Consider the following 16,429-nt stretch of genomic DNA (forward strand, 5'->3'; position numbering starts at 1 on the left):
TTGTACTGGACTCTCCCACGCGCTTAGTGCAGTGCTCTGTACATAGAAAGAGCTCAAATACACGTGGCTCAGTGGAAAGAGCACGGGCTTTGGAGTCAGAGGTCATGGGTTCGAATCCCGGCTCCTCCGCATGTCTGCTGTGTGACCTTGGGCAAGTCACTTAACTTCTCTGAGCCTCAGTTACCTCATCTGTAAAATGGGGATTAAGACTGTGAGCCCCACGTTCCAGGCCAGAGGCAGGAAGTGGGCGAGATTCCTATTCTCTCGGCGTTGACACTTTCCTTCTTTGGCGGTGACGATATGAGGAAAAAAGTTAGTGTGCTACAGCTCGGTCTTAGCGAGGCTTTTGATTTACCCACATATGTTATTCTTAACAATCAAAGAAGATACGGCTAGCATCAGGTGGCTGGAGACTTGCACTCTCAGGGTAGTTGTTAGTGGTTCAAAACCAATTTGGAAAAGCATTTTTAACTTTATTGCACTAGGTAGGTTTAATCCTCAATTCCACAACTTCAATTACCATCTCGGCGCGGATGTTTCCCAAACCTTTCTCCTTCTCTGCAGACTTGCATTTCCTCCTGCCTTCAGGATATCTGTGGTAGGGTGTCCCACAGACTCCTCAAACTCAACAGCTCCAAAACAGAACTCCTCATCTTCCCCCCCCCAAAACCTGTCCTGTCCCTTACTTTCCTGTCACCGTAGACACCACCACCATCCTCTCTTTCCCACAAGCCTGTAACTTCGGCATTTTCCTCCACTCATTCATTCATTCATTCGTATTTATTGAGCGCTTACTGTGTGCAGAGCACCGTACTAAGCGCTTAGGAGGTACAAGTCCAACCTACACATTCAGTCTGTCATGCAGTACTCTAGATCCACCCTTTCCTCACCGTCCAAACGGCCACCACACTGATCCCAGCAGCGTGGCTCGGTGGAAAGAGCACGGGCTTTGGAGTCAGAGGTCATGGGTTCAAACTGTCAGCAAGTCACTTCACTTCTCTGGGCCTCGGTCACCTCATCTGTAAAATGGGGCTGAAGACCCCCGTGGGACAACCTGATCGCCTTGTAACCTCCCCGGCGCTTAGAACAGTGCTTTGCACGTAGTAAGCACTTACTAAATGCCATTATTATATTATTATTATGGGCGAGATCGAGTCACGTTGAGAAGGTTAGCACTAGAGGAGCAAACTGTGCCGGCTGGCTAGTAGTAGGAGGCTAGCGACGTGAGGTCGGAGGGGGTAAGGTGGTGAGGAGTAAAAAGTGTCGCTCAGCCAGTTCAAAACTGCTCACACAGTTGGCAGAGGGGGCTCCAGCTTCTCAGAGGTTCCCTCCAGGTGGTCTCAGCCCCCCTTTTTCTCCGTCCCCCACCCCCTTTCGCTCCCCCAGGGTCCTTTGAGATTTACTGCCAAGCGGGCCGCCACCTCCAGGCCGGGATGAAGGCCATCTACAACGTCAGTCCGTGCCGCCCTGATGCCCACGCTGCCCGGCCACGCTACCGGGCCGCCCGGACCTACTACATCATGGCCGAGGAGGTGGAGTGGGACTATTCCCCGGACCGGAGTTGGGAGCGTGAACGGCACAGTGAGGAGGGGAAGGAGAGGTGAGTGGGGAGGACTGGAGGGTGGGGAAACCTGTAGTCTCTACTCCTTAGTCCATGCCCTGCTGTTCACCTCTCCATATGCCCACACGAGAAGCAGCGTGGCTCAGTGGAAAGAGCCCGGACTTTGGAGTCCGAGGTCATGGGTTCGAATCCCGGCTCCGCCAATTGTCAGCTGTGTGACTTTGGGCAAGTCACTTCACTTCTCTGGGCCTCAGTTCCCTCATCTGGAAAATGGGGATGAAGACTGTGAGCCCCCTGTGGGACAACCTGATCACTTTGTAACCTCCCCTGTGCTTAGAACAATGCTTTGCACATAGTAAGCACTTAATAAATGTCATTATTATTATTATTATTATTATTGAGCACTTACTGTGCGCAGAGCACTGTACTAAGCGCTTGGGAAGTACAAATTGGCAACATATGTCTGCTATGTGACCTTGGGCATGTCACCTAACTTCTCTGAGCCTCAGTTACCTCATCTGTAAAATGGGGATTAAAACTGTGTGCCCCACGTGGGACAACCTGATCACCTTGCTTAGAACAGTGCTTTGCACCTAGTAAGTACTTAACAAATGCTATTATTATTATTATTATTATTATTATTATTATTATTATTATTATTATTATTATTATTATTATTATTATGCCCACTATCCACCCTCACCTGGCTTTGGCTCCATAATTCCGGCGGTCACCGCTCGCCCACCCTCCTCCACGCCATTAGGGGTTCCTCCATCCCCCTACGTGTCTGGTGCCAACTCGAGGGGTTGGCGAGGAGGTGGAAGCATGTAGCAGATGGGCACATTCATTCAATCGTATTTATTGAGCGCTTACTGTGTGCAAAGCACTGTACTAAGTGCTTGGAAAGTACAAGCTGGCAACATATAGAGACAGTCCCTACCCAACAGTGGGCTCACAGTCTAGAAGGGGGAGACAGAGAACAGATCCAAACATGTTAACAAAATAAAATAAATAGAATAAATATGTACAAATAAAATAGAGTAATAAATACGTACAAACATATATACATATATACATATGAGCCCGCTGTCTTCTAGACTGTGAGCCCGCTGTTGGGTAGGGACCGTCTCTATATGTTGCCAACTTGGACTTCCCAAGCGCTTAGTACAGTGCTCTGCACACAGTAAGCGCTCAATAAATATGATTGAATGAATATGTACATGTATGTACATCTGGGCAGGGAAAGGGATGGAGGCAGGGAGTGTGGCAGGGGCCTAGGTGCGCACTGGAGCAGTGACGAGGCGTTCGCTTTTCCCAGCTACGGCCACGTCTTTCTGAGCAAGGAAGGTGGGCTGTTGGGGTCCAAATACAAGAAGGCCGTGTACAGGGAGTACACGGACGGCTCGTTCACCACCGCCAGCCCCAGGTCCGGCACGGAGAAGCACCTGGGAATTCTAGGTAAGAGCAGCCCCCGCGGGCCGGCTGGTAGGCCCAAGGCCGCTTCCGACCCTCCCATCCCCAGCCGGCTTCGTTTTCCATTTTCTCTTTCAAAGAGGCATGGGAAAACAGGCCCTTCCCTCCCTGCTTCCTCCCCAGGCCCCCTGCTCCGAGGCGAAGTGGGGGACATCCTGACCATCGTGTTCAAGAACCAGGCCAGCCGGGCCTTCTCCGTGCACGCTCACGGGGTGCTGGAGCAGGGCGGGAGCCATGTGTCCCATGCCGAGCCCGGTGAGTGGGGCGAAGATGGGGGCGGAGAGAGCAAGACGGTGGCACCCCGTCTTCAGCACAAGCGGGAATGACATCAGCTTCCCCTGGTTCCTCTCTCTCTGGCACCACTTTATTGCAAGTTTGGGCTGCTTGGGCCGACGGGATCACGGGGAGGCAGGAGAAGAGAAGAAGCGTTGCCTAGTGGATAGACGATGGGCCTGGGAGCCAGAAGGACCTGGATTCTGAATCCTGGCTCGGCCTCTTGTCGGCTGTGTGACCCTGGGCAAGTCACTTCTCTGGATCTCAGTTACCTCATCTGTAAAATGGGGATTAAGACCGTGAGCCCAATATGGGACAGAGACTGCGTCCAACCCAATTATCTTGTATCTACCCCAGTCCTTAGTACAGTGCCTGGCTCATAGTAAGCACTTAACAAACGTCACAATTATTATTATTACTACTTCACTTCTCTGGGCCTCGGTTACCTCATCTGTAAAATGGGGATTTTACAGCCCCATTCATTCATTCAATCATATTTATTGAGCGCTTACTGTGTGCAGAGCACTGTACTAAGCACTTGGGAAGTACAAGTCGGTAACATATAGAGACAGTCCCTACCCAACAACGGGCCCCAGGCAGGACAGGGTCTGCAGCCAATCTGATTAGCTTGTATCTTTAGTACAGTGCTTAGTACAGTGCCTGGCACATAGTAAGTGCTTAATAAATATGAGAAGCAGTGGGGCTTAGTGGAAAGAGCCCGGGCTTGGGAGTCAGGGGTCGGGGGTTCTAATCCCGTTTCCGCCGCTTGTCAGCTGTGTGACTCTAGGCAAGTCACTTCACTTCTTTGTGCCTCAGTTACGTCATCTGTAAAATGGGGATTAAGACTGTAAGCCCCACGTGGGACAGCCTTGTAAACTCCCCAGCGCTTAGAACAGTGCTTTGCACGTAGTAAGCTCTTAATAAATGCCATAATTATTAGCAGAGAAGCAGCATTGCTTAATGGAAAGAGCCTGGGCTTGGGAGTCGGAGGTCATGGGTTCAAATCCCAGCTCCACCAGTTGTCAGCTGTGCGAGCTTGGGCAAGTCACTTAACATCTCTGGGCCTCAGTTACCTCATCTGTAAAGTGGGGATGAAGACTGTGAGCCCCACGTGGGACAACCTTATCACCTTGTAATCCCCCTCCAGCACTTAGAACAGTGCTTGGCACATAGCAAGCGCTTAATAAATGCCATCATTAGTAGTAGTAGTAGTAAGCACTTAACAAATACCATCAATATTATTACTACTATTATTAATGACCATTTAAAAATAACGGGCCTGGTGCATTCATTCTGTGGTGGTGCAGGACTCTTCTACTCTGGGGTAGCTGAGGGAGGGCTAGGGGCTAGTCTGGAGACCACCCAGTTCTCTGGGAAAGGCCCTGTAACCCCCAGCCCTCCTGCCCAATCTTGGCTCCTGCCCCGGACCAAAGACTGCTCTCTCCTTTAGAAGGTGCACATCTGCTGCAAGAGATTTGGGGACCAATGGGAGCTTGTCCCTTTATTAATAATAATAATAATGATAATGATAACGATATTTGTTGAGCGCTTACTACATGCCAGGCACCGTTCTAAGTGCTGGGGTAGAAACAAGCTAATCGGGTTGGACACAGTCCCTGTCCCACATGGGACTCACAGTCTTAATCCCCATTTTACAGATGAGGAAACTGAGGCTCAGGGAGAAGTAAAGTGACTTGCCCACAGTCACACAGCAGGGAAGTGACGGAGCTGGGATTAGAACCCAGGTCCTTCTGACTCCCATCCCGTCTCTATCCACTAGGCCATACTTCCATCCTTTCCCCAGCTCTCCCAGGTGATGTTCTCAGTGTCTCAGATTCATTCATTCATTCAATTGTATTTACTGAGCGCTTACCATGTGCAGAGCACTGTATTAAGCGCTTGGGAAGTACAAGTCGGCAACATATAGAGATGGTCCCTACCCAACAACAGGCTCACAGTCTAGAAAAGGAGATACAGTGGGGAAGGGGCAAGGTTAGAGGTTACAGGATCCACATCCCAATAATAATAGTAATAATAATTGTAGTATTGTTAAGCACTTACTGTGTAATAATAATAATAATAATGATGGCATTTGTTAAGCACTTACTATGTGCAAAGCACTGTTCTAAGCTCTGGGTGGGATACAAGGTCATCAGATTGTCCCACGTGGGGCTCACAGTCTTCATCCCCATTTTACAGATGAGGTGACTGAGGCTCAGAGAAGTTAAATGACTTGCCCAAGGTCACACAGCTGACACGTGGCAGAGCCGGGATTAGAACTCATGACCTAGACTGTGAGCCACTGTTGAGTAGGGACTGTCTCTACATGTTTCCAACTTGTACTTCTCAAGCGCTTAGTACAGTGCTCTGCACACAGTAAGTACTCAATAAATACGATTGATTGATTGATTGATTGACCTCTGAATCCCAAGCCCAAGCTCTTTCCACTGAGCCATGCTGCTTACTGTGTGCCGGGCACTGTACTAAGCGCTGGGGTAGAAACAAGCAAATCAGGTTGGACACAGCCCTGTCCCCTATGGGGCTCCCAGGCTCAATCCCCATTTCGCAGATGAGGTAACTGAGGCCCAGGGACATGAAGTGACTTGCTCAAGGTCCCACAGCAGAAAAGCACCAGAGCTGGGAATAGAACCCATATCTATCCACTCCACCGTGCTGCTTCTCCTGTCACCCGGAGTCCTTGCCCCTCCTGGGAACCGTGGGTTCAGACAGAGGGTGTTCCTATATCCCAGAAGGAGAAACTGAGGCCCAGAAATCGAAAGGAAGCCTCAGTAGGACAGAAGCAGAATCAGGACGTGGGCACGTCAGTTCTCGGGGAGGCCCCAGCAGTTGGGGTTGGGGCGGGTTTCCCCGCTCGTTCCCCCGAGCTGGATCTGCTCACCCCTTCTCCCTGCCCCAGGTGAGGTGATCACATACCAGTGGAATATTCCAGAGCGGTCAGGACCCGGCCCTAATGACTCAACCTGCATCCCCTGGATCTATTACTCAGCAGTCGATCCCATCAAGGTAAGCACCTAGCGACCAGCTGCGTGGCTGCTTCTGCTTGGCTGTCTGCCACCTGCCACAGCGGGCAAGGTGGGCACCGGGCCAAGCCAACTCGCCCACCGGCTCTGGGCTTCTGGACTGCTCGGAGGAGCGGGAGCGGGTGGCCGCTCGGCTTCACCGCTCTCCCGCTCGCCTAGGACATGTACAGTGGCCTGGTTGGGCCCCTGGCCATCTGCCGGAAGGGGACCCTCGACCCTCTTGGGAAGCGGAGAGACGTGGACCGGGAATTCGCCCTGCTCTTCCTCATCTTCGACGAGAACCAGTCGTGGTACCTGCGGGAGAACGTGGCCACCTACGGCAGCGGGGAGTCGGATGGATCGAGCTTGCCAAATGAGACCTTCATCGAGAGCAACAAGATGCACGGTCTGTGAGCTACCCCCTGCCATCCCGGGGAACTTCGTGAAACGGCCCTGGATGGGAAGGGGCCCGCGGAGGAGAGCAGGAATGTCCCGGCAGCTAGTCCATCAGCAAACAGAGGGCTGAGGTCGGAGGGAATCAGAGAGAGGAGAAATACGGTCCCTATCAGCAAACAGAGGGCTGAGGTCGGAGGATATCGGAGAGAGGAGAAATATGGTCCCTACCCTCGAGAGACTGACAGCCTGAAGAGCGAGGAAGGACACACATACACACATACACAACTGAAGGCTGGTAGGGGAACCAGAAGGAGGAGAAACATGTTCCTTAGTCATTCATTCAGTCAGTCATATTTATTAAGCGCTTACTGTACACCGAACACAGTACTATACGCTTGGAAGAATGCAATATAGCAATAAACAGACACATTCCCTGCCCACAAGGAGGGAGGAGGGAAAAGCTCCAGGGAATGTTGCCGTTTATTATATTATACTTTCCCAAGCGCTTAATAATAATAATAATGATGATGATGATGATGGCATTTGTTAAGCGCTTACTATGTGCAACGCACCATTCTAAGTGCTGGGGAGGATACAAGGTGATTAGGTTGTCCCACTTGGGGCTCACAGTCTTCATCCCCATTTTCCAGATGAGGTAACTGAGGCATGGAGAAGTGACTTGCCCAAAGTTACACAGCTGACAATTGGCGGAGCCGGGATTTGAACCCATGACCTCTGACTCCCAAGCCTGGGCTCATTCCACTGAGCCACGCTGCTTCTCACACAGTGCTCCGCACACAGTAAGCGCTTAATAAATAGGATTGAATGAATGAATGAGCCGACCGCTGACCTCCAGGGATGGCCAATGTGTGGCAATGGCCCATCTCCATGGAACAGGGCCCTTACAAGCCTGTTGGGAGGATTCTCCCACTCCAGGGTCACTAATAAGTCAGTGGCATTCACCGAGCACTTATTGTGGACAGTCTGTGGGGATAGGGTGCGTATCGATAGTTTACGGGGTTCACAGCCGAGTGCGCAGTTGGCAGAGGGAAGGGTGGAAGGCCTTAGTCTGGGAAGGCCCCTTGGAGAAGATGCGATTTTAGGAAGGTTTTGAAGATGGGGAGAGTGGTGGACTGTCGGATGTGAAGAAGGAGGGAGTCTCAGGCCTGAGGGAGACCCTGGGCAAGACGTGAGTGGTGAGATAGATGAGATTGAGGTGCAGAAAGTACGTTGGCCTTAGAGTGGAGTTTGTGGGCTGGGTTGCAGTGGGAGATTGGCGAGGTGAGATAGGAGGGTGAGGGCTGAATAAGCACCGTAGAGTCGAAGGTAAGGAGTTTCTGTTTGATGCAGAGGTGGCTAAGCCACCATTGGAGGTGTTTGATGAGTGGGGAGATATGGACTGAATAGTTTTCCACAAAAACAAACCCAGACAGCAGAACAAGGTATGGGCTGAAAAAGGGAGTGAGGAAGCTAATGCAGTAGTCGAGGTGGAACAGGATAAGTCTGTGTTCGGATCAGTGTGGGAGCATTTTGGATGGAGAAGAAAGGGCGGAGTTCAGAGGCATTGTAAAGGTGAAACTGACAAACAGATTGAACGTGTGGGATGAATGAGAGAAACGAGTCGAGGGTAATGCCGAAGTTAGGGGCTTGCGAGCTTGGGAGAAAGATGGTGCAGGCTTCAGGGATAGGAAAGTCATGAGGAGAACGGGGTTTGGGCGAGAAGCTGATCGGAAGATGAGTTCTGTTTTGGACACGTTAAGTTTGAGATGGCGGCAGGACATCCAAATAGAGCTGTCCCAAAGCCTGGAGGAAATGTGAGACTGCAGAGAAGGAGAGAGGTCAGGGCTGGAGAGGTAGATTTGGGAATCATTCATTCATTCATTCAAGCATATTTATTGAGTGCTTACTGTGTGCAGGGCACTGTACTAAGCGCTTGGGAAGTACAAGTTGGCAACATATAGAGACGGTCCCTACCCAACAACGGGCCCACAGTCTAGAAGGGGGAGACAGACAACAAAACAAAACATGTGGACAGGTGTCAAGTCATCAGAACAAACAGAAATAAAGCTAGATGCACATTATTAACAAAATAAATAGAATAGTAAATATGTACAAGTAAAATAGAGTAATAAATCTGTACAAACATATATACAGGTGCTGTGGGGAGAGGATAGGCAAACACTGGTGGTTCTTGAGGAGAGGGGTAACATGGACTGAATGGTTTTGTAGAAAAGTGATCCAAACAGCAGAGTGAAGTATGAATCGTCCGTATAGAGATGATAGTTGAAGCCGTGGGAGCGAATGAGTGTCTCCGAGATGGAGAATTAGGAGACCCCGAACTGAGCCATGAGGGATCCCACAATTAGGGGGTGGGAAGTGGGGAAGGATCCCGAGAAAGAGACTGAGAAGGGATGGCCGGATTGCTGGGAGAATCAGGAGAGAACAGTGTCGGTGGGGCCAAGATTAGGTAGTGAAAAGGCGATGGTCTCACGGTGTCAGAAACGGCAGAAAAGTCGAGGAGGATCGGGATAGAGTAGAGGCCGTTTGATTTGGCAAGAAGATCACTGAGGACCTTAAAGGGGGCCATTTCCGTGGAGTGGAGGAGGTGGAAGCCGGATGGCAGGGGAATGAGGAAAGGGTCTCGGGGAGGAAGTGTAGGCGGTGAGTGTTGACAGCTCATTCAAAGACTTTAGAGAGGAATGATAGGAGGGAGGGAGATGGGATGATAACTGGAAGGTCCCCAGAGCCAAGGGATACTTGGACAACTTCAAAGCAGTGTGGAAGGAGCCACCGGAAAGTCAGAAAGGGAACAGTTGCTTTGATTAGCTGAGGAGCACAGGAAGGGGGGATAGAATTTGAGAAGAGGCAGGAGGCATTTCTAAGGCCCAAACAAGGTCTTCTTGGCCTTTCTTTGCCCCGAGGGGTTTGGGTCAGGACCCTACCTCACTGCCCCTGTGCCAGAGGGGCCCTGGGTGAGGTCTGCTCAAGATTTTTCCCAGAAGAGTCCTGGTTTCTGGATTTGGGGTCCTTGTATTCCCAGAACCATCAGGATTCGGTCCGTGCTCTGTACTGGGCATCTGGAAAGAGTCCAGGGTAGGAGAAGCTTGTGGAATGCGAAGCTTAAAGACCAGGGCTTCCTACCCTGGACTATTTTTGGCTCTATTTGGATGTCCTGCCAACATCTCAAACTTGACCGGTGGCCAAGAAGCTTGTGGAACGCGAAGCTTTAAGACCAGGGCTTTGGCCACCAGTCACCCCTTCCTCTTCCTCTTCCTTCCTCTTCCTCATCTCTCTGTACCTCCTCTGCAGCCATCAACGGGAAGCTATATGCCAACCTGCCGGGCCTGACTATGCACCAAGGAGAGAGAGTGAGCTGGTACCTGCTGGCCATGGGTCAAGACATCGACCTCCACACTGTCCACTTCCACGCCGAGAGCGTTCTCTATCGCGTGAGCGGCTCGGGCTGGCGGGCTGGTTCGGAGGAATGGGGTTCTCCACCGGGGGCCCTTGGGGACCCCGCCCCCACCCCACCCAACTCTCTGGTCCTCCCTCACCCAGTCTGGGAAATGGGTTTATTTCTGGGGTGGAGGAAAGGGGAGAATCAGTGTGGTTGTCTAAAGGGAGAGGATTTAGGATGGGGTGATGGAGGATCCCAGACCAGTGTTTCCCTCACCTTGGATGGGGATCCCTTGAGGCCCCCCGAAGTTGAAGTCGGTCTCTCAGGTCCAGGTGAGCCAGGACCAGGCTTTTCGAACGCGGTGGCAAGTAGCCGTGGGCAAGGGAGAGAAGGTCAGAGAAGGCCTAGAGCCTGGAGGCCTGCTGGCTATGGGGCAGGAAACAAGGCTGAACCAAAGGGAGGGTTTAGGCTAGGAAATGGTGGACCAGAGCCACCCTGATCTCCAGGATTCCCATTCCCGCTGAAGGGGGGCAGCCCTGAACAGGGAACCGCAGGCACCTTTTTAGGCCTTGGGAAGCGGGACAGATTTTCTTTGGTCAGGGATTTGTCGGGTGGGGTCCGGCCTGGAAGCAGAGGCGTGGTCGCTTCCAGTCCGAGGTATCAGTAAATCTGACGGCTTTGCTGTCTCGAGGTGGAAGGCTGGGCTCTGGGGCTCTTGAGAGCCCTCGGGACCCTCCACTGGCTGACAATGTCCCCGGCCCCAGTAGAACGGAAAGACTCATCAGGCGGATGTGGTGGATCTGTTCCCCGGCACCTTTGAGGTGGTGGAGATGTTGGCCAGCAACCCCGGGACTTGGCTGCTGCACTGTCACGTGGCTGACCACATCCACGCTGGCATGGAGGGTCTCTTCACCGTCCTGCGCAGAGAAGGTAGGTGAGCCGAGTGGGTGGGTGAGGGGTGGGTTGTTTAAGGAAGCTGCAGAAGTTGCCCAGGATTTCCCAGCAGCCAGTCAGCAGGCACACGCTGAACGCCATCGGGGCCGAGTTTGGGGCCGGCCATTGGGGATTATAATAAATAATAACGGTAATGGCATTTGTTAAGTGCTTACTATGTGCAAAGCACTGTTCTAAGCATTGGGGGGGATACAAAGTGATCAGGTTGTCCCACGTGGGGCTTGCAGTCTTCATTCCCATTTTCCAGATGAGGTTACTGAGGCCAGAGAAGTGAAGTGACTCGCCCAAAGTCACACAGCTGATAAGTGGTGGAGCCGGGATTAGAACCCATGACCTCTGGCCTCCAAGCCCGTGCTGTTTCCACTGAGCCACGCTGCTTCTCTAACTGGGGATCCCAGTTAGAGCGCAGACTCTCACCCCAGGGAACCCCCAGTCTGAGCGGGGGCAGACACAGCCCAGCCTAGGGAGTCCAGTATGGGGGTGGGACAGACACGGCCCAACCTGGGGGGGTCCAATGAGGGACCGGACTGACGGAGCCCAGCCCAGGCATCCACTGGGGGGGATGGAATGGGCACGGCACGGCCCAGGGGGTCCGCTGAGGGGATGGGACGGACGTGGCCCATCCCAGGCACCCATTGGAGGGATGGGATGGACACAGCCCATCCCAGGGAGCCTCTGGTCCAGTGGGGGGGATGGAGCGGACACGGTCCTGATCAATCAATCAGTCGTATTTATTGAGCACTTACTGTGTGCAGAGCACTGTACTAAGCACTTGGGAAGTACAAGTTGGCAACATAGAGAGACGGTCCCTACCCAACAGTGGGTTCGCAGTCTATTACTTTCTCCTCTAGCGGGAAGCCGGATTGCCTGGGGAAAGGAGGCCAGGGACTGGGGATGGGACCAGCCGAGTCCCGACCCCCATGTCCACCAAAGCACCACGGTGGAGGAAAACAACAGATACCTGGCAACCCTGTTGGGGAAAAGAAGCACGATCTGGGAGGCGACACCCGGCTCACCCCCGATTTTCCGGGCAGGGCTGGCGATCCCATGCCTCAGTGGTCTCAGGGCCCCGGGCCCAGGTCTTTCCCTGGGGTGTCTGGCCTCCTCCTCCTCCGTCCGGGCCAGAATCAATCAATCAATCGTATTTATTGAGCATTTACTGTGTGCAGAGCACTGGACTAAGCGCTTGGGAAGTCCAAGTTGGCAACATATAGAGACAGTCCGTACCCAACAGTGGGCTCACAGTCTAAAAGGGGGAGACAGAGAACAAAACCAAACATACTAACAAAATAAAAGAAATAGAGTAGATATGTACAAGTAAAATAAATAGAGTAATAAATATGTACAAACATATATACATACATACAGGTGCTGTGGGGAAGGGAAGGAGGTAAGTTGGGGGGATGGAGAGGGGGACGAGGGGGAGAGGAATCAATCAATCATATTTATTGAGCGCTGACTGTGTGCAGAGCACTGTACTAAGCGCTTGGGAAGTCCAAGTTGGCAACATGTAGAGACAGTCCCTACCCAACAGTGTGCTCACAGTCTAGAAGGGGGAGACAGAGAACAAAACCAAACATACTAACAAAACAAAATAGAGTAGATATGTACAAGTAAAATAAATAAATAGAGTAATAAATATGTACAAACATATATACATCTATACAGGTGCTGTGGGGAAGGGAAGGAGGTAAGATGGGGGGATGGAGAGGGGGATGAGGGGGAGAGGAATCAATCAATCAATCGTATTTATTAAGCGCTTACTGTGTGCAGAGCACCGCACTAAGCGCTTGGGAAGTACAAGAGTTCCCCCAGTCTAATAAAGCTTATGGATGGACGTGGTCCTGGCCCTCAGGGTGCCCCAGATAGGTTGTGAAGATGGGTTAGGAGCGGTCCTGTCCTCAGGGAGCCCTGGTTTGGTATGGGAAGCAGCATGGCATAATAGATAGAGCCTGGGAGTGAGAAGGTCATGGGTTCTAATCCCATCTCCACCACTTGTCTGCTGTGTGACCTCGGGCAAGTCACTTCACTCCTCTAGGCCTCAGTTACCTCATCTGGAAAATGGGGATTGATACCGCGAGCCCCACACGGGACAGGGACTGTGTCAACCCAATTTGCTTGTATCCACCCCAGCGCTTAGTGTGGTGCCTGGCACACAGAAGCGCTTAACAAATACCACAATTATTATTGTTATTATTATGGGAGTCTGTGGGACGGACCCACAGACCACCTACCCTGATAGATTAAACGAGAATCAGTGTGGTCTAGTGGAAAGAGCCTGGGAATTGGGGGACAGGAGACCCGCTGCCCATGATTCTGACCCGGGCTGACCTGACACAGGGTCTGAGGCCTTCCAGGGCAGGGAGATCCAAGTGTTTAGCAGTGGACCTGCTGTCTGGCTGCCCTGGTGGAGCAGAAAGGGGCATCCTGTAGGAAACAGGGCACAGGTGCTCAGAGATGCTACCATTGACTGTGGCTGAGGGACTAATCCTCTTCCTCTTTCTACAGAATTAGTGGTCACCGATCCTGCACAGAAAATAGGTACGACCATTGGTCAAGAATTCATTCATTCATTCAATCATATTCATTGAGCGCTTACTGTGTGCAGAGCACTGTACTAAGCGCTTGGGAAGTACAAGTTGGCAACATATAGAGACGGTCCCTACCCAACAGTGGGCTCAATCAATCAATCAGTCGTATTTATTGAGCGCTTACTGTGTGCAGAGCACTGTACTAAGCGCTTGGGAAGTACAAGTTGGCAACATATAGAGACGGTCCCTACCCAACAGTGGGCTCACAGTCTAGAAGGGGGACACAGAAGGGAATGTGTCCATTAATCTTCCTGACCCTCTGTGGAGCCTTCGGTTCTCAACCCCAAAGGATTCCGGGCCCTTACCAAAGTTCTGGGGACTGAACTAGACGGATGGAATGGATGGATGGATGGATGGATCCATGGATCCCTTACCCTGTTCATGCCCCTTGGACATAGGTGGGTGCCCTGGGGGTCTGGTCACAGTCATGGTATTGATCCTGTGTCCCTGACCCAGGCTCACATGGCCCTCCTGGACCATGTGTGTGTGTTGGGTGTATGTAGTGTGGAAAGAGGTATGTTCAACCTGGCAGAAAAAGACTAATACCACTTACTCCTAGGGCAGAGCCAGATGCAGAACCCTTTCAGGTAGAAGTTGTACTGGCCTAGTTTATTCCTCCTCCTCCTTCTTTCCATTCGCCCATGATCCACCAACCAGCCAACACCCGAGGACTACGATGGCGTCTCAGAGGATGGTGGTGGTGGGAGTGTCTCCAGTCCCCAGGGAGGGAAGGCAGGGGTGGGAAGTGGTGTCATATGACCACCCACCCCCTCTCCCAGACTAGTGTGCCCAGACCTCTCCGCTTTCCTGGGTCAAACGTCCCGCCGCACGCGGAGCAGGCCCACGAAGCCAGCCTGAGGGCCAGCCTGCCCCATGTGTGGTCAGCTGGTCACTCAGCAGAGGAAAAGCCTTCCTGCTGGCAATGCCGGACAGAGAAGCAAAGGGGGCCCGGGACCCTGGTGTCGACCTCTAGATCGGCCGTCCTCTTGGGTCCCACCCTTGACGCGGGGTTGACCCCGGATAGGCCGTCTACACGGGCCGTCCCAGACTCGAAGGGGATCTTGAGAGATTTGAACCCCGGGGAGAGTGGCTATCTCCCTCCCCCCCTGATTCTGGATCGCGCCCTCCCCCTTCCCCTCTCTGTTGCAGCGGCCTCCGCAGCCCCCGCAGGCAGTGAGCAGGGCAAGGTGAAGATGCTGGGATTAGAAATGGCCGAGCAGAATGCCCAGTTGCTGGCCGTCGGACTGCTGGTCTCGGGGGTCATCCTGTTCCTCTTGACCGTGGCCCTGGCCGGCGTGGTCTGGTACCAGCGGAGGCAGAGGAGGCTGAGGAGAAACCGGAGGTCTATCCTGGACGACAGCTTCAAACTCCTGACGATGAAGTAGTGGCCGCTGGGCCCTGCGGGATCCCTCTTCCCTTGACCCCCCTCCATCCCAAAAGCCCGGCTGGCAGCAGCGGACCTGAGGGCCCCCGGGGAGGGACGGGCAGAGGGGCACTGGGCATCACCTGTGTTTGTTCTGTAATTTATTTAAACAGAATTTTCCCCGCGTCCCAAACCCTCCCCGCTGAGGTCATCTCAGGTCCCCACCGTCCCGTAGCCAGTCTGTGAGCTGGACCATCCTAATCGGGCCCTCTCTGGCCCATACGATGTCTAGTCTGCCCAGTTCCTCACTCCTTCCCTTGAGCACCTGGCTCCCCACCCTCACCTCCCCCAACAGCTGGACAACTGAGCACGAAGGGCCTCACATAGGGAAGGGAACAATCTTGAGACTCTGGTGGGAGGGAGAGGAAGGATTTGGCAGAAAGACATGAGGCCTCAAAGAAAAAGCCCAGGAACGGGCACTCCATGGAATGTGACTCCACCCTGCTCTCCCTAGGCGAGACCAGAGGGAAAGGGAAACCGGGGCAGAAGGCGAGCCAATGCAAGAGACTATGGAGAGGGGAGGAGAGGGTTCAGGGGCTTGGAAGAGATGGGACATCCGTTCCTCACCATTGCACATATCTGGGCAGGATTTAAGCAGAATCATCACCACCGTCATCATCACCACCACAAACATCACCCCCTCCGGGATCGACCGAACCCCGAGTGCCCCGGGCACTTGGGGTACAGGCCGAGGAAGAATGAGACGCGTTCCTGGCCTCCGAGAAGCTTATAGTCTAATGGTGGGGTCGCATGGTCCTACCTCGATGACTTGAAGGGGTTGAAGTAGATGAAAAATCACTACTGAATGGATAAATAAATTTTTAAACAACCCCCAGGGGACTGGCACTGGGTTCCTGTTGGTCGTCTTGGAGCCGAGCTGGGGGACACGAGAGGAAGAGGCGTTGAAGGCAGGAGGAGATATTCATTCAGTCGTATTTATTGAGCACTTACTGTGTGCAGGACACTGTACTAAGCGCTTGGAAAGTACAATTCAGCAACAAATAGAGACAATCCCTACCCAACGACCGGCTCACATTCCCTCTCCTGTGGACAATGGGATAGGGGGTTCTGAGCCTGCCTCTCAAGAAGATACAGAGCCGTGAAGTGAAAAGCAGCCTGTCCTGAATCACTGTGGCGCTTACTATGTGCCCGGTACTATACTAAGCACTGGGTGGATACAAGCAAATCGGGTTGGACAGAGTCCTGGTCCCGCGTGGGGCTCACAGTCTCAATCCCCATTTTCCAGATGAGGTAACTGAGGCACAGAGAAGTGAAGTGACTTGCCCGAGGTCACACAGCAGACAAGTGGTAGAGCTGGAATTAGAACCCATGACCTTCTGA

General features: G+C 52.6%; 1 protein-coding gene across 1 annotated transcript in view; it reads left to right on the forward strand.

Moving 5' to 3' along the window:
- The window catches only part of HEPH (hephaestin), a 67,737-nt gene extending 52,568 nt beyond the window's left edge, over positions 1–15,169 (forward strand). Inside the window, exons 13-21 of the mRNA XM_038748320.1 lie at positions 1,387–1,600; positions 2,880–3,019; positions 3,158–3,289; positions 6,225–6,331; positions 6,508–6,733; positions 10,033–10,172; positions 10,888–11,050; positions 13,583–13,615; positions 14,815–15,169. Of these exons, the coding sequence (XP_038604248.1) occupies positions 1,387–1,600; positions 2,880–3,019; positions 3,158–3,289; positions 6,225–6,331; positions 6,508–6,733; positions 10,033–10,172; positions 10,888–11,050; positions 13,583–13,615; positions 14,815–15,050 (1,391 nt within the window). The 3' untranslated portion in view covers positions 15,051–15,169. The remainder of the gene's footprint in view (positions 1–1,386; positions 1,601–2,879; positions 3,020–3,157; positions 3,290–6,224; positions 6,332–6,507; positions 6,734–10,032; positions 10,173–10,887; positions 11,051–13,582; positions 13,616–14,814) is intronic.
- Positions 15,170–16,429: the final 1,260 nt, after the last annotated feature.

The sequence above is a fragment of the Tachyglossus aculeatus genome, chromosome 6, assembly GCF_015852505.1.
Source record: "Tachyglossus aculeatus isolate mTacAcu1 chromosome 6, mTacAcu1.pri, whole genome shotgun sequence".
Classification (NCBI taxonomy): Eukaryota; Metazoa; Chordata; class Mammalia; order Monotremata; family Tachyglossidae; genus Tachyglossus; species Tachyglossus aculeatus.